A 26,158-nucleotide genomic window follows, 5' to 3' on the forward strand; every position below is an offset into this window, starting at 1 on the left:
TTTAAATAAATGCAGTTAATATACAAAATATATAAATATTCAAACAACTCAATTAGTGCTAATTGGGCCTTGGCACAAATACACGTAAAAGTGTGTAAAAATATAATCAAAACAGACTATTGTGAAACTGAGCATAACCAGGTGTTAGTAGATCAACCTTGACGACAGGTGAAAACAGGTGCTTGAAACCCACGTGCATGAGATTTGTCAGTGGTTAGTGATTTGTGAGTGGCATTGTGGGATAGTGAATCGTCGTCAAAATATCAGAACGTAAAAGTAACATATTCCCTTCTCGAACAACAACTTACATGTCATTATTATTATGTACATAAAGATAGATGTTATTTTTACTGTTGTTTTGATAACTTTTTTCCAGGCTAATTTGCATAATGCCTATAGCCTGTGTCTGCCATGTCAATTTGGACTTAGTTTTATTTTTGAATGTTGAAAGTGCCTACAAATTACCTCCTGTAAAGTACATTTTGTATTAAGCACTGAGATAAAACTAGCAAATCCAGACTAGTACATTTTTCCAGTTGTTTTGCTATTTTGTATTTACATCTACGTAATGCTTTGTGTCGATTATTAAATCCAGCAAAACAGTGTTTTTTTCATTTCCATGAGTACTTTAGTCCAGACTTATGCAGGGTTAATAGTGCTTGTCCAATGAGATACCATGCCACAGTTTAAAATGGATACCCACTGGGACACAGTATATGACTCCAGCCCAAAGAATCCTCGTTTTATGCCCTTCATACATAGGACCAGACAGGGTAACAAAAAGTAACTTTTTTTAGCATCATGATGATTTTAAACATATTTTGTGCTCTATCATACCTTCCTTTTTCTTCTGCATATATAACGCTAGGTACACACTGTTATGATATACTTACTGCCAAAAGAAACATGAATACCCTACATGTTGGATAAGATATGAAGACTTACTCAAGAGATATTAGATTGGTTCGATAAACAAATGACCATACTGGTACGTTGTGTGAACTATGCACATGATGCACCACATGCAATGTCAAAGATCCATGACTCAAGATGCACCATTTGTCTCATGCAGGATGAGCATGTAAAGTTTGGAAAGAATGTGCAGTTTATTGTGATAAGAATAAAGATACTCTGTGGTAACACTTGACTGATTGTTAGTTTTGTCATTAGGTGGTACACATTGTAAACATCTCTTCTTAACGTAGATACTGCTCTATATGTTTCTATGGTTTGCGTTTCGTTTGGCGTAGAGTATATAACTTCATTCTGAAGAGGCATATACAATGGCCAGGGCTGGCTAATCTACTTCCACATAGTGTTAATTTCACGTACCATTACTATTAGTATAACTATGATTACATAATGTCTTGTTTGTTTGTTGTTTAGCGCCGCACTCAGCAACATTCCAGCGGTCTGTAAATAATCGGTCTTGACCAGACAATCCAGTGATTGACATCATAAGCATCATTCCACGCAATTGCGATATGATGACATGCATCAACCCAGTCAGCGAGCCTGACCACCCGATCCCATTAGTCACCTCTTACAACAAGCATGGGTTGCTGAAGACCAGTTTTAACCAAGATCTTCACGGGTGATTTCATCATTTACATCATGTATGTGCTTCATAAATGGTATTGTAAAATAGATCTTAATGAAGCCAAAGGACTACCCCCTGCTTCATATATACATTTTATTTATTAATTTCATTCCACAGTTTAACATAACCGTCCAGTAAATGTGTTAATTTACATAACACATAGAATTATGTAAAAATATGTAATTTCATAAAATGTAATGGCAGCCTGTGCAAATACTTTGAGTCTTCAAACACAAACTTGTCTCTTGGCAAACATGCTGTATATTCATCAGAATAACGTAGTCTGTGTCCCAAAAAAATGAGGTAAGGCTAAAAAAGATAACAGTCTTGGTTCTCAGGCACCGCCCACATCATCATAAAGTTCACAGCACATTTCATTTGATTGTACACAATTGTTTATTTGGTTACACAACTGTTTGTTCGATTACATACTAGTTTCCAACAACCAAAATAAAAAAAAGACACTACCGCATTATATTTTCATAAACCATAACCTGAGAACCAATTCTTTTATTTTCTTTAAGCCTTACTTGCCCAAATTTGGCCCTTACCAATATTGTCACTTGATTTTAGTGTTATTATCATGATTAGATGGACTAATATTTCAGCACTCAAGAGACAAAACTGAATTTGACAAGACTCTCTTTCAGAATAGAGGCTAAAGTCGCATACTGTAAAAGTGTTAATATATATGGACTGTCTCAAGGACAGTTAGCTATCCAAGTGAAACAGTTATTTTATTAGAGGCTGAAGGCTGAATTTCTGCAAGATGGCAAAAGCTTTTCTAATTCTTACTTTAATGTAAACCAATATAGTTCAAAAGCACAAACCCATCTACGCTAATTTCTGATTAATTACACCTGCATTAATCCCTTTGATACTATGTCTCTGTGATTGGTTCTTTTGTTTTTGGTTTAAACACAATCAAGTCACCCATCAGCTTTAACAACATTGTTGAGTATCAACTGAAACAACAGCTGAGTATGTTCTCTAAACAGTTAAGCCTGACAAACAGCCAATCAGGGAATCACTGATTGAGTTTATACAATACTATCAATACACTGCTGGTAATAACACAGATCAAAGCATGGTCACAGCTTATCAAATGGGAAGTTTCAATAGAAGCCATGGATCAAAGAGTCCTGACAGCCAATGAGGTTGGAGGTGATGAAGAAGCCAGAGAGGTGAGTAGAGTATATAAAACTCCACAGATGGAAGGTGAGCACATCTCACTTGTTGAGTCTGTTGAGACACAGCCACCTCAGAACCTTTAACAAGTGAACTGTTCTCAAATCCAAGATGGCTGATTTCAAAATTACTGCTGATGAAGCCTGTCTGATCACTTCTGGTATTGGTAAGTCCTTCCTGAAATTGTATGTTAAAATATCACATCCCCTTCACAACACTTTGAACCCACTATTGTTGGTAGTTATATCCTTGAGATGTTTTCCATTGAAATCTTCTATTCAAAGTGCCTTTGGATAATGTCCATGCCACATCACTGCTCAACCCAAATATGCAATACCACATTTTCAAGTCCCTTTATCACATCCAATTCCAAGAATACTGAACCTAGTCCTAATCTATAGCTGGTTGTATAAGCAGTTTAACCACCATGATGCCTCAAGATTCATTTTTTGATGTTCATTTCATATCCACATCATTGCTCACAATATTTTCTTTATTACAGGAGCACCTCTGCATACATCAACTCCTCTACCCAAGAGACGTGGTGTGTCATCCCTCACACTGCCAGTTGCTGATACCCACCACCATGTGCCAACTCTCTCCAGCCTCCACCCGATGTCATCTCCCACATACCTCCAGGCAACCTGCTTCTCCAGCCCCTACAGTTTCTTCCCTCCATGCTCCAACAGGTACTACACTCCCAGCTTCAGACCAGGCTCCTACATGGCTTCAAGCTACACCCTACCACCAAGTCCATCCTTCCCACCAGCAAGTCCATGTTTCCTGCCACCAAGTCCGCCCTTTGTACCCTCAACTCATCCTGTTGGGGTTTCCAATGTACCAGCCTTTCTTCCTCCAATCCAACCAAGGACAAGTGCCAGTTTAGTTCCCATCCAGCAAGTACCAGCTCCTACCATTCAGACTCTGACAGCTCAAGTACCAGTAGTTCCACCTCCCCACCAACTTTCCACATCTGCGGACACCAGTCCAGTCACAGAAACTCGGCCACTCGACTTTGAACTGCCATCTTGCCCCAGATTAGACATTGGTAAAGCTGTTGATGACATCATATTAAAGACCCTTGGAACAGATTCAGCGCCAAAGACTACCAACAGCCTTTTCGCTGACCGTCAATCAGCTCTTGAAAACAGACTTCGGTCACTCCAGTCAAGGTTCCCAGCAGAGGTTAAAGAACTATCCAGCTTCCTTGCCTTCCATTCGTCATCTATTCAGAAGGAACATCAGCAGTGTCTACAAGATGGTTTCTTCCCCACAGACTACCACAACTGGCTGACCAACAGATATACTGACCAGCTCCACCTGGTCCTCACCAACATCGAGAGAAGTCTGAACACCCTAGAGAACCAAGACAAGAGGTCCCGTCCTGCCAGCAGAAACCTCAATCCTGAATCCATCATCTTGATGGAAACGTGGTACCACGAGAATCTCAACAACCCCTACCCAACTCATACAGAAGCTGAGGACATGGCCAACAAGGGAGGCATCACACTTTCTCAGCTCCGAAAGTGGTTCTCCAACAAGAGACACAGAACCAGGAGACCCCGATCTGCCAAATCTGTAGCTGCTGCCAAGCATTGTGAGGAGTTCCTGTCTGGCATATTCCAGTTGTGAAATATGGACAATCATATCACCTGAAAGGTGTAAGGATTTGTGAACCTGACAATGATATTACATATGAAGTCTGTATAATGTCCAAGATCCCGGCAGTGCTACTGGAAACCTTTCTGTGTTCAAAAGGACATCCACATGTATGACATCATCCCCATTTCATATGCATAGTGCTATATTTATGTTACAACCAGTGTTATCAATTGTTTTGTGCATGTCAATGTTGTTTTGATGACAAATTCAGCATGTTATCAATAAACATCTTGTACTTTATAATCGCCTTCATTTGTTAATCATCTTCATTAGATCTGAAGATTAATTAGTTAATATGATCACACCATCATACTTTTCTTGTACCCAGCTTCTATCCTTTGATGGGGGCACGGGTGGCCCAGTCGTCTAAGGCGCCGCGATTCGCTGTGCAGAGTAATGTCCCTTAGGCACACCAGAAACCAGTGGGTTCGAATCCTGGTTCACCCCGATTATGTTTCTAGGTTTGTCAGCATCATACCCATGCTCGTGGGTTTCCTGAAGTGGTAAACGTCTGAGACATGCATCACTTTGGGCTTTCCTCACACATTAAGCTGACACGCCATGATATGACTGGAGTGCTGTCAAAAGCGGCGTTAAACCCAACTCACTCTGATTGTGATGATACTTTATGTCAGCTCTTATGACTAGCATTAAGAGCTGGGGACTCCTGCTGTAATCCCCATGGATTTTTTCAAGGACTGAGTTGTCATATTCAGAAATAGAAGACACGAGATACATTTCAAAGAACAATGAAGAAAGAAGCATGGTATGAGTAGGTTTCATGATAAAACATTGTTCTTACATGATGTCATTTCTGGAGATTCGAATATCCGCTCACAACTTGATGACATCATATATTGGACAATGTTATTTTTGAGGGGGGGGTGTCTAGAAAGTTATTCCTCATAGATGTAGCTGGGCTAAGCAGTGGCCAAACGTTCACATCCAAAATGAGACAGATATGACAATCGGTATTGGGAGAAAATGTACAGAAAATCAAATATGAGGGAAACACCTGATTTAATGTAAATTGGCTTGTCCGACATTTCCAAGGTCGGATTCTATTCAGGGAGTCAACATTATTAATATTTGGGTAAATATTATTATAGCTTGTACATCCTTAGATGCTGTACATAATGTTGATATCTCATATATAAAATAAACGACACATGGTTCGTTTATCGTACAATAAACACACACTGCATGGTTTAATCTCCTGGCAGTGTTTTATTCTATGATAAACAACTTCTGCTCATCATTTATTTCTTAAATAGGGTGAAACATACAGAGCTACTCACCAATGCCATTAGCAGCCCAGATGTTGCGAGCATCATTCCTCATGACCTGCTTGTACATGGCGAGGGCTCGGTCCTGGTGACGCTTTTCCTGGAGTCAACAGAGATTTCATGTCTCTCAGTTCCGTAGTGACAGGATCATGTACATAGCATGTCTTGTACAAGGGAACAGGTAAATACTGAATAAAAGTTCACAGAGAGTGTGTTTCGGTCATCCTAGATCACCAGGCTGCATCATGTACATCACGAAGATGAAGCCCACAAATCGGTCCAGCAAAAACACGGCAATATTTCATAATGATTGAGTTCCTTTGTCAACAGGGCACAGCCTTCGTACTATGTTCACACCCGACATGGTTATTTTTGGCCAATTTGGTCATCTATCTCCTTAAAGTTGACAATTCATTTATGCTATCTCTCTTTGAATTCTCATTTTGAAAACTGGAACTATAAACAGTTGATAACAGAAACAGACTGACCTCCAGTCCAACATCACATAGATTTGTTTCAATCAAGATCACTTCAATTAACTAACAATTAAATACAAATGAATGATGTATAATGCTACACTGCTATCAGCACTGTGGCTTGTAAATAGGACCAGGAAGAAAGATGTGCAATCAACAGCATCAACGTCAAAATGGCCCAGGTCACACATCCTCTTTGGTTAATGCCGCACTCAGCATTGTCTGTACATAATTTAGTCTGGACCGGACAATCAAGTAACTGACATCATGTGCTTCGATTCACATAATTGAGGTATGATGAAATGCAGTCAACCAAGTCACCAAACCTGACCACCTGATACATTAAGATGCCCCCTACAACCATCATAGGTTGCTAGGGACCTATATTCTTACCAGCTAAACACACCTGAACCACACAAGTCAGCTCTTGTGACAAGCAAGGGTTACTGGGGAGCTATTCGCCCCAAAACCACAACACAGGGTCAATGTGGGTCCTACCTTGTCCTTATCTCTCATTGGTTGATGAAGAGTCTGCAGCCACACGTTGCCGAGGGCAATCAGGGAGTAGGCATCATCCTTCGTACCAGGCCGTTGCAGGATACGCTCAAACTTCTTCTGTCCAGGCCCCCACTCTTGTTTAGCCAAATGGAGGTTGCCGATTAGCGACCACGCATCAGGATGATCCTGAATAAAGATGATCAGTTCTACATTTGTTTTGTTTGTTGTTTAACACCGCACTCACCAAGATTCCAAGTATATATAGTACTCCATATCAGGGAATATTCTGAGTGCAGGACTTGTGTGTGATTGGCTGCTTGGAAATGGCGTCATACAAATCGGATCCAATAATTCCATGCAACAGGAGCATATTCAACTTCATTAAAGTTACATACCTGTCCTCTAGTTAAATAATAGTATGAAATAGTCCAGTATCCCTTTCAAATGTTGAGTATATAAAGGTGAGGTGAAATGGGGTTTAACATCGCGTCCAAGATTATTGCACTTATATAGCGACGTGCATGTACATGTGTGTGTGGCTGCTTGTACTAGTTCGGACTGATGCCGATTTATAGTGCTAGCTCACTGAGATACCATGCCGCAGTTTAACATGAATACCCCACTCAGACACAGGAGGACCATGGAGGCGGTCTGAGTATATAAAGGACAGATGTCTAGGGATTACTGCTATGAACAACACCATCATGGAATTAACCAGGACATCAACCATTCCACATAGACACCTCTTTTGGTGAGGTGACGTGAGGTGGGGTGAGGTGAGGTGAAATGGGGTTTAACGCTGCAAACCTGCTGGGACTGATAAAATGAAGATCAAAATCAATGTGAATTTTTGCAATTCATTGTCACCTGATTAATCTGTAAAGCTTCCTTGAACCAATCTGATGCCTCGTAGATCTGACCTCTGTCTCGAGCCATACAGCCCAGTCGCAGATAACCTGTCAACACAAACACACAACACAGTGACAAAATATTCAAGTATGTTGAAATGAGTTTTCTACATGTTCAGACATTTGGTGAGTCAATCGTGGTAACATGCTTTCAACAGTATCGAACACATGCTGAGTCCTCAACCCTCCAGCAATATCACAGCAGTCTCTAAATAATCTAGCCTGGACCAGAGAAATCAGAAGGCAATATGAGATCATCCCATGCTGTTGGGATACAATGGCATGCAGTCACCAACCAATCCACTTAGCCACCATTTGCAAGAAGCAATAATGAGTGAGTGAGTTGGGTTCAACACCGCTTTTAACAGTATTACAGTTATATCGCGGCGAGTCAGCCTAATGTGGGAGGAAAGCCCGAAGTGATGCAGGTCTCAGATGTTTACCACTTCATTGAAATCCATGAGCACAGGTCTGGTGCTGACAAACCTAGAAACATTACTGGGGCCAACCGGGATTCGAACCCGGGATTCAAACCCACAATCATAGGTTTCTGGTGTGCCCAAGGGACGCGACTCTGCACAGCGAATCTTCTACACCTTCTATTGTTATTGACTGTACGGGTTATGTAGATCCGCAGATTCAGTATATGCCAAAAACATTTGAGTCTACTAGCCCAAACTTGGCTCTTATCATCATGTTCAGTACACTTTAGAGTTATCATATGGACTATTACCAGTTGAGATGAGAACAAACCGAATTTTACCAGACTTGGGCTTAGGCTAGTGGCGAAAGTCTCAAACTAAAGACTCAAGTGTCAGGTCATGTTTCTGGAGTTAGTTGAGCAGTAGTGCAATCATTCCATCCACTTACAGTCTACATAGTTAGGATGCTCCCTGAGGATGTTCCTGTAGAGTTTGTCCGCTTTATCATACTCATTCAGCGCCTCGTACAGTCGTGCCAGGTTGTATGTGGTTGTCACGGAGATGGCGCTGTAGTAGGTTTCATCATGTTGAGCCTCGTTCCGAGATCTCTCTAATGATGCTTCATAATACTTCTGTAGGAAATAGAAGTAGATATGTGTATATGGGCATTAATGACACAAATGATATACACAATAACAGTGGGAAAAGAAGGTGTTTTATTAATATGAAGGCAGAAAGAAATGACACATAATTTCATGCTCATGTTACATCATCATGATCATGATCATAGACTAAACAGATTTTACAAGATGGGGTAGTATTCCGCTAACCTACTTCACACTTGATTTAATCTCAAATATTATTTAACTTTCATAACCATTCAATTGTTTTTTCATGATCCTGTAAATTTAATTTTCAATTTAAACCACTGACCTACATTTTTATAACCATACAAGTGTCAATATCCTTTTGCGTATTTTTCAACCATTTTCTTCTGAAACAAAATAACTTGAGATGATATATTAACAAAATAGTGAGTGAGTGAGTTGGGTTTAAAGCTGCTTTTAACAATATTCCAGTTATATCACGGCGTGTCAGCTGAAAGTGGGAGGAAAGCCTGAAGTGATGCAGGTCTCACTTCGGTGAAACCCATGAGCACGGGTATTGTGCTGACAAACCTAGAAACATAATCATGGGCGAACCGGGATTCAAACCCACAATCATAGGTTTCTGGCATTCCCAAGGGACGCAACTCTGCACAGCGAATCACAGCACCTTAGACGACTGGGCCACCCGTGCCCCCTTAACAAGACAGACCAAAAGACGTTTCACATCAGTTTCCATGGTTACCTTGGCCTCCTGGTAGTTGCCGAGCCTGAAGTGGAGGGCAGCAACATTGTTGAGGATCTCAGGAGGTACATCGGCCTGAACTTTCTCCTTCAGGATACGTGTTGCTGTTCCATATGCTGACAATGCACCCTAGAAGGCAGAGGTCATACTGAATGACTTTTATGATCAGTTAGAAGTGTCTGATCTTCAGCAAAGCAGTTTCAAACAATAATCTGATATCAAGCCTGCTTTCTCAGTTACACAAACATATTTTCTGTAAGTAAACAATGTTTCCAACTATGGCTGGTCAAAATATACTACCCAAGTAACCATGCACACTATTACCCAAGTTTTGTGGTAGTGCATGTGAAGTTTTCCTAAAATATGTAAAATGAAAATGTGTCTTAAGGAATGACTCCATTAATGAAGTTCTTAAATTGATTGGGAGGTGTTGCAGTGAAATGGGTTAATATAGAGATTAGCATGGACATGTGTGTCTGGCTAAATGCACTAGTCCAAACGTATGCCGGACCCAACCAGTCCCTATATAATCCTTTAAATGCCGAGAGCCAGGCAGGGAAACAACAAGTAAAATCTTTTAACATATTAAGGTATGTCGTGGCCAGGGAATATCAAACCACTGACCTTCCACACTCTGGGCAGTCACTAGACCACTAGACCACAGAGGCAGGCCAGGAATGATTGGGAGGAGGATTTCAACTGACCTGTACGTCGGACTGTTCCAGAATCTGTGCCAGCTCAATCCAGGCCTCGACATCATCCGGGAACTGTTCAGTCACCTTCTTCAAGTGTTGCTGAGAAGAAGAGTGTTTTACATTACTACTACGGAAACCAGAATCAAATATTTGCACACAGATGTAAGTTAACATGATTAAGACTCGAGTTGATTTATATTGTTGATGGTATCTATTCATATGCAAACAACATTATTTGCTAAATCAGTAAGAGTTAGGTAGCAGTATTAAAGGCTTGTTGTACATCTAATCAATGATAAACAGTCAGGGTAACCTCTTGAAAATGTGGATTTTCAATTCCAACTGCAAACCCAACCTTTAACGTACTTGGGTAAGTCACTGAAGCACACATAAAATGACATTGACTACCCTATGTAATGGTACTTGGACAAAGTCACTGAAGCAAACATAAAATAACATTGACTACCCTATGTAATGGTACTTGGACAAAGTCACTGAAGCAAACATAAAATGACACTGACTACCCTATGTGATGGTGCCACCTACTGACGGCCTTCACTACCTCAAGCAGACTTGTTAGGCAGCCAGTCAGTTTATCAACAGTGAGTGGATACATGAGGAGAGGAAAACTTGTGATAAAGGATCATTCTTACGACATTGAGTATAGTACTGATACAAAGTTTTCAAACTAGAATTTAATCAAACATATTTTCCTAAACACGCCACTTCTAACATCAATGTGATTTGTAACTCACTTTTGCTGTGTCTCTGCGTTCAGACTCTGGAGAGTTGGCATACAAGGAACCAAGGATCTTCATCGTCTCATAGTTGCCGGGCTGAGCCTTCAGCACCTTCTCAAAACACTGGGAGGCCTGGTAAACATATCTAGGTCTTTAAACCTTCTCTCCCTCTTTGCAAAATCCCTCCATGATATCAAAACATCAGAGCATTTAGGAATACTTAAAGTCTTAATGCTTATACTTATAATTTCAACCAGTCCTTAGATGTACAACTGAAGTGGTATTACTTGGTCCTGTCCTTAGCATACAGGTCACAGATGAGTGAAGTAAAGCAATGATTGCTGTTCAAAGGAGTTGGATGGGTGACTGTGCTCTGCAAGCTCAAATATGGATAGATTCTAGGGTATTGGTCCTGCTTGCTCTAAAAGTGTGTTAATTAACACATGGGTGCCTCCATGTGTTCAAACTGTGCCTCTATTCAACCATCAGCAAATGGGTTCCCTCTTGGGTGAAATTGTGGAGTGAATGCAAAACCTTCTAGTGCAGCTTGGGTAGTATACTCCCCAGGGAGATGATAATGAAATTAGGAATGCACACTGATCTCTTCACCAGGGTAATGTCATGTGCTATGAGCATACGTAGAGTGCAGTCTTAAGCTATATACAGGGCCTATCATTATTATCTTTACTTACATAAGACATCATTATCAAAATAATCATAATTGTAATGATAATCATGAGAAGAACTTAACTCATTCGTATACTATATGCTAAAATACAAACAGTAAACTATGGTCATAACAAACTCAAAGGGACCAATAATTTTAGTTTGTTATATCCGTCATTTGTTACACGCATTATGACCGTCAGACATCTTTTATCAAGTCAATTGACATCATGTTACTCGATAAATAACAAAAGTGTGCACTGTATATCCACTTCAATCACTGTGTTACTATTGTTAATTGAGGGTGTAATTTGAGGACAGTGACAGGGTGTCAGTGCTTCAGAGTAAATCAATTGCCTTCAGTTGTTTATTGACGCCTTGAACAACCGCCCTTGGCCGCGGATGTTTTGATAGGCAAATTGGTGACATTGTGGGCAGCTCAGCTCCGGGATTAACAGTTCGTCATACACTTAAACATTAGCGTTGACAGAGTACACATGGGACCACAAGGTGAGTTTGCTATATCCGTTATTTCGTTATGAGCGTGTTTGTTATATATCCATCTACTTAATAATCTCATTCATCCAACCTTTCATCCAACCAATCAGAGCGTCGCTTACCAGATCATGAAAGTGACTGTCGGAATGTGTTTTCTAATCATGCAACCAAAAAATATTTACCACGGGGTATTCCGAACGACACTTACGGGTTTTATGATTATATCCATACAATCTAGGCCATCTTTAAGCCATTCCAGAGTGTTCTTCTTATCAGTTTTAATTTTTTTAATCGAGAATACGTCAAAATATGTTTTGAAGCGTAGTCGCCAGTTTGAAACTAGTGTCGTGAAAGCTCGAGAAAGCTGCCTGCTGATTGGCCAATATCGATTTCTTGTCAGTCATTTCATTGATCAGTCAAAGTTCGCGAAAGGTCGTTCGGACGTGACCCGTGATGGAATGTCCTCAGATCTTTGTTTAGCGGTAGCGAAATCCTAGATATTTTTTTATATTTGTATACTTATCCTGCATTGCTCCTTGATGCATATTACTGTTTGTTTTTGACATAGAAAAGAGCTGTGTGAAGGTCTTTGCTTGAAGTTGTTCCAACTAGCTGAGGGGCCAACCCTATCACGCATCTCCCATGTGACCAAAGGAACAAGCAGTAATATGCATTAAGGAGTAATGCAGGATAAGTAAAAAACCTGCTGCTGCAAGACAAGTTCTGAAATACATAAAAATTATCAGTGCAGATGTCATTACAACAAATATCAAAAGATATGAACAAGAACCATGGACAGACGCAAAACTTACATTGTCATTATCTCCTCTGTAGATGTACATCTGACCAAGTCCAAAGAAGGGAAGCACAAAGTTGCCGGGTGAGAACTGTGTAGACTGGTAATAGTACTGGAAGGCCTGGTCATAGTCGCCCTGAAACATCCAACAGACACATCTCAAACACCTGTCACTCACAGTCAAGAAAACATGTCTATAGTTTTAATCATAAGGCTACAACCAGCCCCATTATTTGAAGGGTAAAAGACACAGCTTAAACCATTAGGTTACCCCTATCCTTTACACAAGGAGGTTGATTTAAGAGTCAATTACAAATCTGACCCATATAGATCTCAGACAAGCAGTATCATGATTACAAGCCGATTTCTTCAGACTCATAACTTTCTAACAAATAATATGGTAGGATCTGCCTCACGTCACATATGTATAGCTCATAGTGTGAAACAGTAAACTCAAGGTCTATAACCATTATATCATAAAGAAATAAAGTTTGCTCTATCCCCAACGCTTAGTGTACCGTATTCGATGTAATAAGCGCCCAGGGCGCTCTCAAAATTAGAAATAGGGGGCTCTTATTAGAATATAATTTTAGTGAGAAAAAAAAACAGTGTTGAAAGATCATAAATTTCATAGTTTAGGATACAAATGATACAAAAGAAGAATCTTTTATACACGATAGATATATTTTCCAGAACTAAATTGCCCATAATTAAGGGTGCATATAACACATGAGTGCGTATTATACACGAATATAAGTCTTGTGTACATTGATCAATTGGAAAGGCTGCTAATTGGGATTCTTCATTAGCCAATATATATTAGCAAATATCGCCGTGGGTGCTTATTAGAGCGGGGTGCTTATTACGTCGAATACGGTATGTTTTTCCCTGAAATATTATAGCACAAGGACGCTTGCATGATTAAAAACAACGTAACAGAGTTGTCCCACTAGAATCTTTGCTAGCAACATGGTCCTTATGGACAGAAGTATGGCAGGAATCACAGTGTGTCTGACCTGTACATGGAAGGCTCTGGCCAGCTGGTAACAACTCTCAGCTCTCATGGCCTCATTCTCTGTGTTGTGGAAGGCATGCAGGGCCAGGTGCTGAACCTTCTGGTAATCCTATCAGAGACAAACAACAAGCAATATGATTACTCGTTACATTGTCTAGCTGGCGTGTCACGGTCTTGTTATGTCTCATGTGATGTCACTTGCTTGTCATTTCACAACTGACCCTGTTTGCACTGTAAGTTACCATACTAAGAGTCGGACAGCAGTCACTAAAGACGGACCACACACAAATACTTCCCTAAAAGTAACTTACTATGAACCACAATGATAAATGTTGAGATCACAATACTCAATTATATGAATATGATACAGAGTAGCCAACTCGAAATAAAAGCTTCTGTCTCTCATCAAAGGTTTCAGCTTACATCATTCCTTCCCTTGGGACTGATAATCCTTTAGCTTGTTGGTGATTCTCTGATACCGTATTTCCTTTTTAGCAATATTGGAGTCTACAGAAAGAGTAAATTCACTTGTGAGTGAGCTGGAGTAAACATCCCCGTTTACAGTATTTCAGTCATATTGCAGCATGTCTGCTTTATACAGGAGAAAAGCCCAAAGCAATGCAAGTCTTAGACACATCATGTAAAATAAGAGCACAGCATCTTGAAAACCTGAACATCATAATCAGGGACATTGTTGGGTTTGATCCCTCAGTCACTGGATCCTTGATCAAATAAGGGACATAAGCCTGCAAAACAAATTGTGCTTTAAACTACTAGGCCACTCATGCCCTAAGTGTATCAAGATGTCTTTAACTGTAATTGTTATGACTTCTGTACCTTCTTGTAGAAGAAATGGTTAGCAAGATGGTTGAGGACCATGGGGTTAGTGGAATCAATGGTGTAGGCCTTTGAGAGCAGCTGTACACCATTCTTGATTGAATCCTGGGTTTTGGCATTCAGTTCCAGGATAGCCAGGCCAACCAACGCACCCACACAGTTGGCGTCAAGCATCAAGGCCCGTTCAAAAGCCATCCTACAACAGAGAGACAAAAACATATCAAAATACAACTTCGGATTTGTAATGAGGTGAGGCAAAATGGGGTTTAACATAGCGTTCAAGATTAATGCACTTATATAGCAACATGCATTCACGTGTGTGTGTGTGTGTTGCTGCTTGAACTAATCCAGACTAATGCCGATTTTAGAGTGCCAGCCCACTGAGATACCAAGCCGCAGTTTATACCCCACTTAGACACAGTATACCGACTCCCGAGCTGACCAGTCCTTGTTTTAACCCCTTAATGCCAAGCGCAAAGCAGGGTAACAACAAATACCATCATCTTTTGGTATGACGCGGCCGGGGATTGAACGCCCAACCTTCCGCTCTCCTGGCGGATGCTCTACCACTAGCCCACGGAGGCAGTTAGGATTTGAAATGAAACACATGAATATAATTAATGGCAATAATCATGATAATAGGCTCTAAAAATAACTGTGGTCAGTGAGGGTTGTTAACTCAGCAACATCATGAATATTCCAGCTGTATCGGGTAAATTATTGAGTAAATAACAGACAAACTGCAGAGCATGATAACATGTAATGAGTCAAATCATAGAGCCTGACCATCAAATGCTTTTAGTCAGTCAGCTCTGACAACAAGTATGGCAAACACACAAAGCCAAGAAGTATTTTTATGCACATAAATCAGTATCATACATAAACCAAAAATCAATTTGTCAGTTTGTAAATAAACATAATAAGATTTCAGATCTGATTGGTGCTATTGAGTATTGAATGCCAAGGAATTTCATTTGGAACCGACAGTATTAGCCAGGGGTTTCAAATTAGAAAATGTTCCTGAGATCATAATATGAGTGACATCATTAACAACGCTGACCACACTAATCTCCTACACAATACTAAATACAAACCTTGCTTTTTCCAGCCTGGTAAGTTTGACGAAGCAGTGCCCCATGCCTAGTCTGACTGAGGCAGGGCAGTTGGGGTTTGTTCTCAGGGCTTTCTTGTAATATGCCAGGGAACCTCGATAGTCTTTCTTGTTGAAGGCAATGCAGGCTTTGCCCAGCAGTGAGGGGATATTGTTACTTGACTGAAAATTAGATACAACTCAGAAAATAGTTCAATAATAAACCAATCTCATTAAATCAGATCTTAGTGCTCGCTACCACTAAATCAGATCTTAGTGCTCGCTACCACCAAACAAAGATCTGAGGACGACCTTTCATCCCACCAATCAGAGGGTCGCTTACCAGATCGGAAAAGTGACAGCTGAAAATGTGTCTTTTAATCAACGCGAAAAGGTGAACATGGGGTACTCATAACGACAGTTACAGGCTGTACGACTGTACTGCCAAAATCATTGTCTACAACAATTTGAATAAACATTTCAAATGAAAGAGACTTTCCATAGCCCATAGGGAGAAATGCCATACAAAATCAGCAATCTGTTGGACATTTAAGAATTTTCTTTTGTTCACTTTTCAAATTTTGAATCCAGAACTTTGTCAAAAATATTTTTCAGTGAGTAGTCTCGAATGGAAGTCGCCAGTTTGGAATTAGTGCCTTAAAACTTGAGAAAGTTGTCTTCTGGTTGCTTAAGGTCAACTTCTTAGTCATCTCATTGGTCAGTCAAACTTTGCAAAAGGTTTTTCTGGCATGACCTGTTATGGGATGTCCTCTGATCTTTGTGTAGCTGTAGCGAGCACTAAGATCTGTTTTCAACAAGATTGTTCAATAATCCCATATTTCATCTCGTCAAACTTTCAGTGCAGGGGTGTGTGTGTGTGTGGTTTTAAGCTGCTTTAAGCAATATTCCAGCAATATCACGGCAAGGGAAACCAGAAATGGGCTTCACACATTATACCCATGTCGGGAATCGAACCCAGGTCTTCGTCGTGATGAGCGAAGGCGTTAAACCACTAGGCTACCCGACCATCCCTTACCACATGCAGAGCAGACATGTATTCAAAGGTGATGGAGGAACATAGTGATTGAGGTAGACTATCTGCATGCTGTGCACATACGCTACTGTGATCTATTTTCATACCTATCCTATTGTCATTATTTATGCCTCAGTCAGCAACATTCCAGCTGCAGCTATAGGTTATCACAGTGTGGAAACCATCTGGGCATGATTACACAAAACAACCAGGTAACTCATTGTAACGTTCCAGTGTCACTGTAGTCAGGGGACCTGTTCTGCCCTTTATCAATGAGTTACCATTGGTTACTGGTATCAAAATATTTCTAACCTCTTTATTCTGGAATCTGTTGACTTTGTTTTGACATACAGACTTCTATTGGAAATACCCCTGAAGGACTATCATAGCATATCATTGCAGAAGTGCTTGCTTAAGATGTGTACCTGGTTCAGCACAAAGTTGAACTGTGCATCAGCCTGGTCCATCTTGTCCCCCTCCAACAGACAGAAGTAGGCTCGGCCCAGCAAGTGGTTCTAGAAGAAAAAATCAAATTGCATGACAAAGGTACCATTAAATCTCAGATTATTTTTTCGTTGTTAACACCACTATAGTGCACCATATTCAGGCACTATGATGGCGGCCTGTAAATAGTCAAGTTTGGACAGACAATCCAGTGACTGAAAAAACGAGCACAAACCATGCCAGAATACAATGACAAGCCATTAACCAAGTCACCAACTCTGAAATCTGTTCCATCAAGTCACTTCTTACAACCAGCAAAGGTTACTAAGGATCAAATTTCCCCCCAGACTCCGATCAAGAATATGTGACAAAAAATAAATATAAAGATATTTAAAGTACATGACTTCTTCCATTCAAAAGGCTAAGAATTATCAAAAATGCATCAACTGGCTTAAATAATAACTCTAAATTCAGATACATTGATAGAACTTTCAGAAGACTTTGTACTTAATGCCCTTCCTCTATTATAATTATTATAGTATTTAAAAAAATATAAACATGTTAATAAAAACCAGATAACATGATGACATCAACAAAACATGACTGTCCTTGGAATGAATCAACATACCTGGTCGTACATAATGATTTTATCAGCTGTTGTGTACAGCAGAGTGGCTTTGGTGAACAATTCTCTCTTGTCATCTTTGTTTTTCTCTTTATGAGCCATTTGTACATAATATGCAGCAAGGGTGTCGAGTGCTCGCATCTGATCACGCTCAAAGTTCTGATAGTCCAGGCTAGCATCAGTACGTGAAGCCTCCAAAATCTTGACAAAATCCTCAACATATGTCTGTTTGTAGTATTCAAGCTGAAAAAGAATGCTTCCTGTTTGAACATAGTAAAAAGAAATGATCATACACCCATTAGGATGTTTTTGTTTGTTTGTTGTCTAACGCTGCACTCAGCAAGATTCCAGCTATATGACAGCGGTCTGTAAATAATCGAGTCTCGAACAGACAATGAGGCAGTGATTGATATCATGAGCATCAATTCATGCAATTAATTAAATTACGCATTTATATAGCGCTACTTATCCAGACATACTGCCTGTTCAAGAGCGCTCAGTCGTATGCTCTTTTGAAGAGGATGGTCTTGACTCTTGAGTTTTGATCTAAAGGTGTTGACATCTTCAGATCCCCTGACATCAATGGGCAGTGCATTCCATAGAGTTGCACCTGCTTTTCGGAAGGTTCTGTCGCCATATGTTGTTCTGCTGGTTGGTGGAACAGCAAGCTGTAGTTTGTTTGCAGATCTCAGTGTTCGGCCAGGTTGGTAAAGGGCAGTGAGTTCCTGGAGGTATACTGGGGATAGCCTATGGATCGATTTGTAGACAAACATGATCAGCTTGAACACGATCCTGAGTCTCACAGGTAGCCAGTGCAGCTCTTACAGGACGGGTGTAATGTGTTCACACATTGACTTCTGTGTGATGAGTCTGGCAGCAGTGTTTTGCACACGCTGTAGTCTATCCAGATGCTGCTGCTGGATACCATACAGAAGACTATTACAATAGTCAAGTCTTGATGTTACAAATGCATGGACTAGGCACTTGACTGATGCTGTGTCTACGTATCTTGCTATCTGTCTGATGTTCCTGATGTGAAAGTAAGCTGTCTTGCAAATACTGCTTACATGGTTATCCAGACTGTGTGTTGAGTCAATGATCACGCCTAGATTTCGGGCACAAGAGTTTTGCTCAACCGTACAGTCCCCAATTTTCAAACCAGGAAATCGTACTTGGGACTGCATCTGTTTAGAGCTGATGATCAAGAGCTCAGTTTTGTCATCATTAATTTGAGAAAGTTGCTTCTCATCCAGCATCTGATGTCATCTATGCAGCTTGAGATTGCTTTAAAGGTAGTGCTTATTGATGATGTAGTCCACGGTCTGAATCCCAGATACAATTGTGTATCATCAGCAAACAGATGGAAGTTTAGATTGTGAGATCTTGCTATATCTCCTACTGGTAGGGTGTAGATGGTGAAAAGTATTGGGCCAAGGACAGAGCCTTGAGGCACTCCAAACTTTAGTTCATACTTCTTTGATCTTACTCCATTAATGATAACTGATTGATAGCGTCCTGAGAGATATGAAGCAATCCAAGATAAGGCATTTCCAGTAATGCCAACTCGTGATTCAAGTGTTGTCAGTAGAATGGAATGATCAATGGTGTCGAAAGCCGCTGATTGGTCCAGAAGCACAAGAACTGCAGCTCCCTGAGAATCGACAGCATGAAGAAGGTCATTCTGCACACGCAACAAGGCTGTTTCCGTGCTGTGACCAGTCTTGTAGGCTGACTGCATAATTTCACCTAGGTTATTTGCATGCATATGGTCATGAACACGTGATGCTACCGCACGTTCGATCACCTTTGAAATAAATGGCAGGTTTGAAACTGGGCGATAGTTTTTTAGAACATCTTGATCTAAAGTTTTCTTCTTGAGGAGTGGAGTTATCAATGCTTCCTTTAGAGAAGAGGGAACCTCACACTGAGACAGTGATTGGTTTATGATAGCCGTGATGATTGGTATGAGGAGGCTTTGGCAGTTCTTAAGTAAAAATGTTGGACATGGGTCGAGAGAACAGGTGATCGATTGTGATCGATGATACGTATCAACAACGTCAGAGAGCCTGCATTGTTAGGATGTAAATACAGGATACTGTATCTATTACTATGATTAGTTATATTAACAGAACAGACCTATGTTCTAGATTGCTAAAAGTCTCATAACTCATATGACTATGATGACCAAAATATGTGTATATACTTTCTTTCAAAAAGCCATTTACAATTTATCATTTAATATTTCTCACAAAATTATGTTGACTTGTTGCCTGGCAAATAACCATCTGCAAATATGAAAAAGTCAAATTACCATGATTACAATGAGCCAAATCATGCTAGTAAGCATCTGTCTATGATCATGATGATTTCGTCATGGTGTGGACGCCGTGATATTCACCTTATTCCAAAGAAATGATTCTGTCAGTCCTGAATGAAACTGATTTACTTACAGCCAATGTAACCCAGAGATGAAGTGGCGCCATTTCCTGGCGGAGAATACTGAGAACCTCATCTCCTTCTGGTAGTTGATCCAAGTCCAACTCGATCACCTGAAATAATGGAAACATTATCATAATTAGAAAAATGGGTGAAACGATACATCCAAACAATATGTGGCCTTCGATAGAGATACATGATATTTAAGGACATGTAGATTGCTATACACATGATACACGGTCATGGTACCAAAAGCATATATTTTCCTTTCTACATGTTCTAAAGGAAAAAATAACCCTACCTAAATTGGGACAAAATTAAGCAGAAAAGCCACCAGCATTCAAATAATCAGCTAATTGGGATCATTAGGGCTTCCCTGTTACATACTGTGATGGACACAGAACAGTAATAACAAGGAAGAAACAGTCTGTCAACACTTTTTCACTCATCTGAAAAACGAGTGTAATTAACTTCATGGCCTTTGTGTAATTACTGTGATATATTGAGCATGTTGAGCTTCAAATCATACCATGATTATAAGAATAAAACTGGATGTGACCATGTTGGCAGACATTTGAAACTGCATGCCAAACGAGTTGCACCAAACAGGTACACAGGTGCAATGAAAAAGCTAATATTTCATCTGATCAAACATTTGGTATCAAGACAATATGTTTCTATCATTCAAATTATGCAAACAACACAGGCCATAGAACATATAGAAAACAAGTATCAAACAGAAATCTAATTTTACACCTCTTAAATCCCAGATAAAGTATCTGGTTGATGAGATGTATGTAGGGAGCTGGCAGGGTGCATTACAAACCGGGAACCAATGTTTACAATATGGACGAAACAGACACAAAGTCAGTCGCAATTTCACATTTTGCAACAACTATTATACTAGGTTTCATGAAAGGAACGCTCTAGACAATGACGGTCATGTAACATCAACTTTAAAAAACATTTCAAAACAAAAACAAATAGCCTCATACTGCCAACGCTGCACATGTTGACTAACGAAATTTCACGCACATGCTAACATGCATGTGACCCCAAAAGATCAGTTATCTGGGGTTTCTTCTCAGAAAATCAAGAATATGAATTATCAAGAACTCATGAAGTTACTAGTTAACTTATATGTACGAAATTAACGATGGTAACGTTACACTAACCTCATCCGTATCCCGCAAGGGGATCTCGATCGACCCGGACGCCATCTTCCTTTTGGTGACCAGTTGGTTAACTAAACAATCAACAAAAGTTTAACACTTTCATTTCAAAGTATATGTATCACAATATCAATTTTACATCGCCAATAACGTAAACTATAATTAAAAAACAGCACTAGGGTGACTAGTGTATCCCCAAAGAACATAATGTTGATAACAGTAAAATATAATAATGAGACCTCCCTAAAATCGCGAGAGGTTAAAGGGAGACAATGGGAATACAGTAGAAATGTAGACTAATGTCCCTTAGCATGAACAATTCGCTTCCGACAGTGGAATTGAATTAAGCAGTGGCAACAAACATAATGTCACGATAAGAATTGCCAAAATAGTGGAAGCATTTACGAACAATTAAGGGCGTTCATATGAGAGAGACACTCGAGTTTTCTTTCTGTTGAATACAATATACGACTTTCTGTATTAAAACAAACCTGATATTCATTGTTATATGACAATCATTCGTGGTGTAAATTAGGCCATGCAACTTGTTTGTAAGCTTGCCAAAGGCGTTTTATCAAGTTACATAAACATAAACACTATAAATGAAATTAGTAGGTATTTGTTACCTAAAACCAACGTCTGTAAAACCGTTGTTGCTGGTCAACTTCAAAGAGGGAGCAAAGTTGAAAATGTTGCAGGTCACATACGTTTGATGAATCACTCAAGTATAGTCCTGACAGATCAAGGAGAAAATACATGACCAGAGGATCCTGTACAGGTAATTTTAGGGGAAAAAATTGCACTGCGAGTTATGCTTGGCGTCTTAGACCGCTTGGACAACCGTCCCTATAATCTGCCAAACGTGAAACGTGTGTATGAATATAACTCCATGTTTAACTGGACCTATTTTGCAATGCGATCTTAGCTCTTGAACTATTGTTGTGAGCGAGTGCTTTTAACGCGTGTCATCTTTATATGGGAGGAAAGCCCCCAGGTTATGTTTGTTTGTTGTTTAAACAGCAATATTCCAGCTATATGACGCGGTCTGTAAATAATCGAGTCTGAACCAGACAATCCCCCAATCTATGCAGCTATTAAATTTTAACCACTTCGGTGAAACCCACGAACACGAATATGGCGCTGGCGACCCCGAAACATCGCCAGTAACGAACTGGGACTCAAACCCACGATAATTATGCCCGTGTTATGGGTTTTCGGAAGCTCAAAACATATTAGTAGTTTTCTCTCTAATCCCATGAACAACTGAAAAACATATCCTTCACTTTTAAAAGACATCTTTCTCTTAAAAACAAGCATACAATGTCTGTGTGATGCTACAATACTCTGTGCTGAGACCGCTTTGTTCAAATGGGTCCTGAATTTCTGACCAGAGTGAAATGCGTGCTGTATCAACCCTAAGGCAATAATATACGCGTACTAATATAGATTCAGGTCAATACTAATTCATCTATGAAGCATCATGTCATGAAGCTCTGAACACCGTGTTGTTTCAGCCGTTTCGCCAATTAGTAATTTGCTGTTTGGAAACGAAGTCGTTACAATGTGGACTATATTTCCTACACAAGGACCCCGGCGTGTAATATTTTCGGACATGATCATAACCTGGTGCCACTTGCACAAGCATTCGTCATCACTCGCCCCTTTCTGTAACCTGCAATTCGGCTTGTCCCGGAATAACACGAGTAGGTCACGAATGTTGCACAAGGCGACCTTATATTTAGCGCTGAGACCATCGTTACCGTCATATTTTTGCAAAGACTAACAATAGTCTCAGCGCTGTGAGACCCCAGGGCCTCGTTTCACAGAGCAATCATACAGGGACCACGAATGTCGACCTGTATACGCCTTCGACCGTCGTAGATTGAGGTCGACTTATGAAACTGGCGTCACCCACTACCCATCACACTATGTCAAAAGGAAAGAGTGCAATTTGATAAACTCCACAGTCAGCTGTATCAAGACGGCTTTGGCCACGTAATCGATCTAACGATTGAATTCATTCTACCGGACGCTCCCGGACATTTCGGACCATCGCAATCTAAAGAGCATCAATTCACGCACACGCCATGGTACCCGATTGCAGGCAAATTGTCAAGTCACTTAGCCTGATCACCCAATCCCTACTCTGGTGGGCTCTTACGCTACGAATGAGGTACCTAGGATCTAAAGTGACCTGGAATCCCCGCCACCAAAAGAAATATTTTGACAATTATAAAATCCGTCTATCGCGTAAACCGTCCACATTTGTTTGTCTCAGCATCTCAGCTAAGAGTTGCACCCCTTAGTAGCCTTAGCCCTCGAGCCATGGGTTTGGATCCTACACTCAGTTTGAGTATTTTCCAAGGTATTCGTCACCATAACTGTACACGTGTTTTTCACGACCACTTATTGGTATATTCAAATCCAACATTCGCACATATTATTATCCTTGATTTAGTAGCGCCAGGACGTCGACCGTCTGGAAATACACACAATCATATAGTGTGGACATAACCTACACCCTGAAATACTGTGCCATTAATGGCGGTGGCCTTTTACCCAAACTGAATTACCCAGAATTTGTATCAATGATCAATAGTTACCATATTTATTGGTGTTTGAGAAACAAAACTTGACAGTGTCGACTTGGTAGAAGTACTGGATATAGTATGTATCATAATAATAGGAAACAGTCTACAAAAGCTAAATCTGGTGGACTTGCGTTTATTACTAGTGATAGAGTTAAAAACAAACACATAAATGCATTAGGACGTCCTTACTTATAGTTTTACTTATAGTCATCTCAAACCGCCTGCAAATTCCCCTCCCGCCGAAAGAATATTATCTTTGTAAATCCTGAATTATACCACGGTCGTATACATATGTATATATGACAGTATGCATTCTTAAAGTGCTCAAAAATGACGGGGAGCTGTGTTGATGTTTGAGAAAGTTCATGGCATGAAAACCTGCGCAATTGCAATGAAACAGACGGGCCTGTGGCGTAAAGTAGACGTAAGTTTCTACCACTTTTGAAACCCCCCTGACTTCTATGTTCGGTAATTCTCTCAACGTCAAGACAGTTAAAGTGACTTTGTGCCACTAACAGCATGACTCCAACCAACACGGCCTGTTCAGGATTCCCTTCATCAACCTAAACGCCTGGTTCACTAACAGTGAGCAGATTTGGTAACATGTACAGTGATTCTATCTATTCGTTCGTATATTTTGTCATTTAATACTTCACATAAATATATACGAGTGAGTGAGTGAGGTTTTACGCCGCTTTTAGCAATATTCCAGCAATATCACGATGGGGGACACCAGAAATGGGCTTCACACATTGTACCCATGTCGGGAATCGAACCCGGGTCTTCGGCGTGACGAGCTAACGCTTTAACCACTAGGCTACCCGACCGCCCTAAATAAATATATACGAGACCGAGAGGGTAGCCAAAACATACCTTGCAGATACCAATATTGAAAATAAACAGCAGTGCGTGGTTCGTTCAAATGGCTTATTTCAAGAATATTCAAGATATTTTGATTCATATTTTGCTTTCAGAAACCTCATTATTAAAATAAATTGTGACGTCAAAGTTCGGATCTTATAGGTTCATGCCAAAATGCTTTGGGGTAAATCGTTAACCATATGATATTCACTGTGCCAGAATATGATATTCTGAAAGATTGATCATATTTGAAAGAAGGCATCAGACGCTTAGGAAATTACCGGTAGGTCTGTTTGTGTGACATATAATGTCGTCGGTGATCCCAAGAGACGTACATAAGTAAGGAACGATGAACCAAGATAGAAATAAACATGAGACGTTTACAAAAACGTTGTTGAAAGAAACCCGCCAGCGTGGTGTGTTGTGTAGGCGGCAATTTTTAGCCGTACCGCGCGATCATTGCAGTGAATGGTCTAAGGGAGATAATCGTGTCATGACATGCCAATAGTAAATAAGAGTAAGGTCCCTTGTATGAGCAAGCTCCTTCCCAGCGCGTGACACCTTCGTTACACTCTCGGATAGTATAGAGAGCTCCGGGAACGTACTATCGCTGTGAGGAGCTTGAGCTCCATACAGTGTGTAAACTCCCCACATCGTGTGGACTATTCCGAATTCTATAGAGAAATTCAAGCTCCTCACAGCGATAGCACGTTCACGCACTGAGAACGAGCTTAGAAATTACTGGTTATCTCCCTTACTACAAGGACACGGATACCAGTCAAGGATTACTTTCTTAACATGGTTACTTCCCTTTTATAAAGTACGACCCATTGTCTGAAGTTTGCATGTAGACCCCCGAAGGTAGCTTGTAAAAGGGCGTAAACTCCGTTTTAAATTACCAAGTAAACTGGTTCCACTTTTTGTAAGCGACGCAAATTTAGCGCCTTCAGCTGGACAGTGGTACGGTACCAACCCGAATTACTTCCCTTTGACCATAAACTTTACCCTATGGAATAAAATCGATTGAATTGTCTCCCTTTGACCATAACAAAAAAAAATTTTAATGTCTCCTATTGTAGACCTAGATCAGGTTTATCTGTCATTCAACAACTTCTTTATTAACTGTAAAGGCGATGTTTCGGTATAGATCCTAATACCGTTGTCAAGCAAGGCTGAATAATGTACTGTACTGTATTTTGGAGTTTTACGACCGCTTCAGCCTCTGGCTATGTCGCAGTCGGGGCCAGCGGGTTTTATATAATAATAAAT

The 26,158-nt window shown here is 40.2% G+C and overlaps 1 protein-coding gene across 1 annotated transcript in view; it reads right to left on the reverse strand.

Moving 5' to 3' along the window:
* Positions 1-21,495, reverse strand: part of LOC139462496 (RNA polymerase-associated protein CTR9 homolog) — a 36,928-nt gene extending 15,433 nt beyond the window's left edge. Inside the window, exons 1-15 of the mRNA XM_071244253.1 lie at positions 21,441-21,495; positions 20,280-20,378; positions 17,833-18,072; positions 17,186-17,275; positions 15,732-15,910; positions 14,638-14,833; positions 13,802-13,909; positions 12,802-12,921; positions 10,841-10,957; positions 10,095-10,184; positions 9,391-9,519; positions 8,489-8,672; positions 7,578-7,666; positions 6,711-6,896; positions 5,749-5,836 (exon numbers count right to left, since the gene is read on the reverse strand). Of these exons, the coding sequence (XP_071100354.1) occupies positions 5,749-5,836; positions 6,711-6,896; positions 7,578-7,666; positions 8,489-8,672; positions 9,391-9,519; positions 10,095-10,184; positions 10,841-10,957; positions 12,802-12,921; positions 13,802-13,909; positions 14,638-14,833; positions 15,732-15,910; positions 17,186-17,275; positions 17,833-18,072; positions 20,280-20,378; positions 21,441-21,485 (1,960 nt within the window). The 5' untranslated portion in view covers positions 21,486-21,495. The remainder of the gene's footprint in view (positions 1-5,748; positions 5,837-6,710; positions 6,897-7,577; positions 7,667-8,488; positions 8,673-9,390; positions 9,520-10,094; positions 10,185-10,840; positions 10,958-12,801; positions 12,922-13,801; positions 13,910-14,637; positions 14,834-15,731; positions 15,911-17,185; positions 17,276-17,832; positions 18,073-20,279; positions 20,379-21,440) is intronic.
* Positions 21,496-26,158: the final 4,663 nt, after the last annotated feature.

The sequence above is a fragment of the Haliotis cracherodii genome, unplaced genomic scaffold (genome assembly GCF_022045235.1).
Source record: "Haliotis cracherodii isolate W230 unplaced genomic scaffold, xgHalCrac1.p SCAF_15, whole genome shotgun sequence".
In the NCBI taxonomy this organism is placed as follows: domain Eukaryota; kingdom Metazoa; phylum Mollusca; class Gastropoda; order Lepetellida; family Haliotidae; genus Haliotis; species Haliotis cracherodii.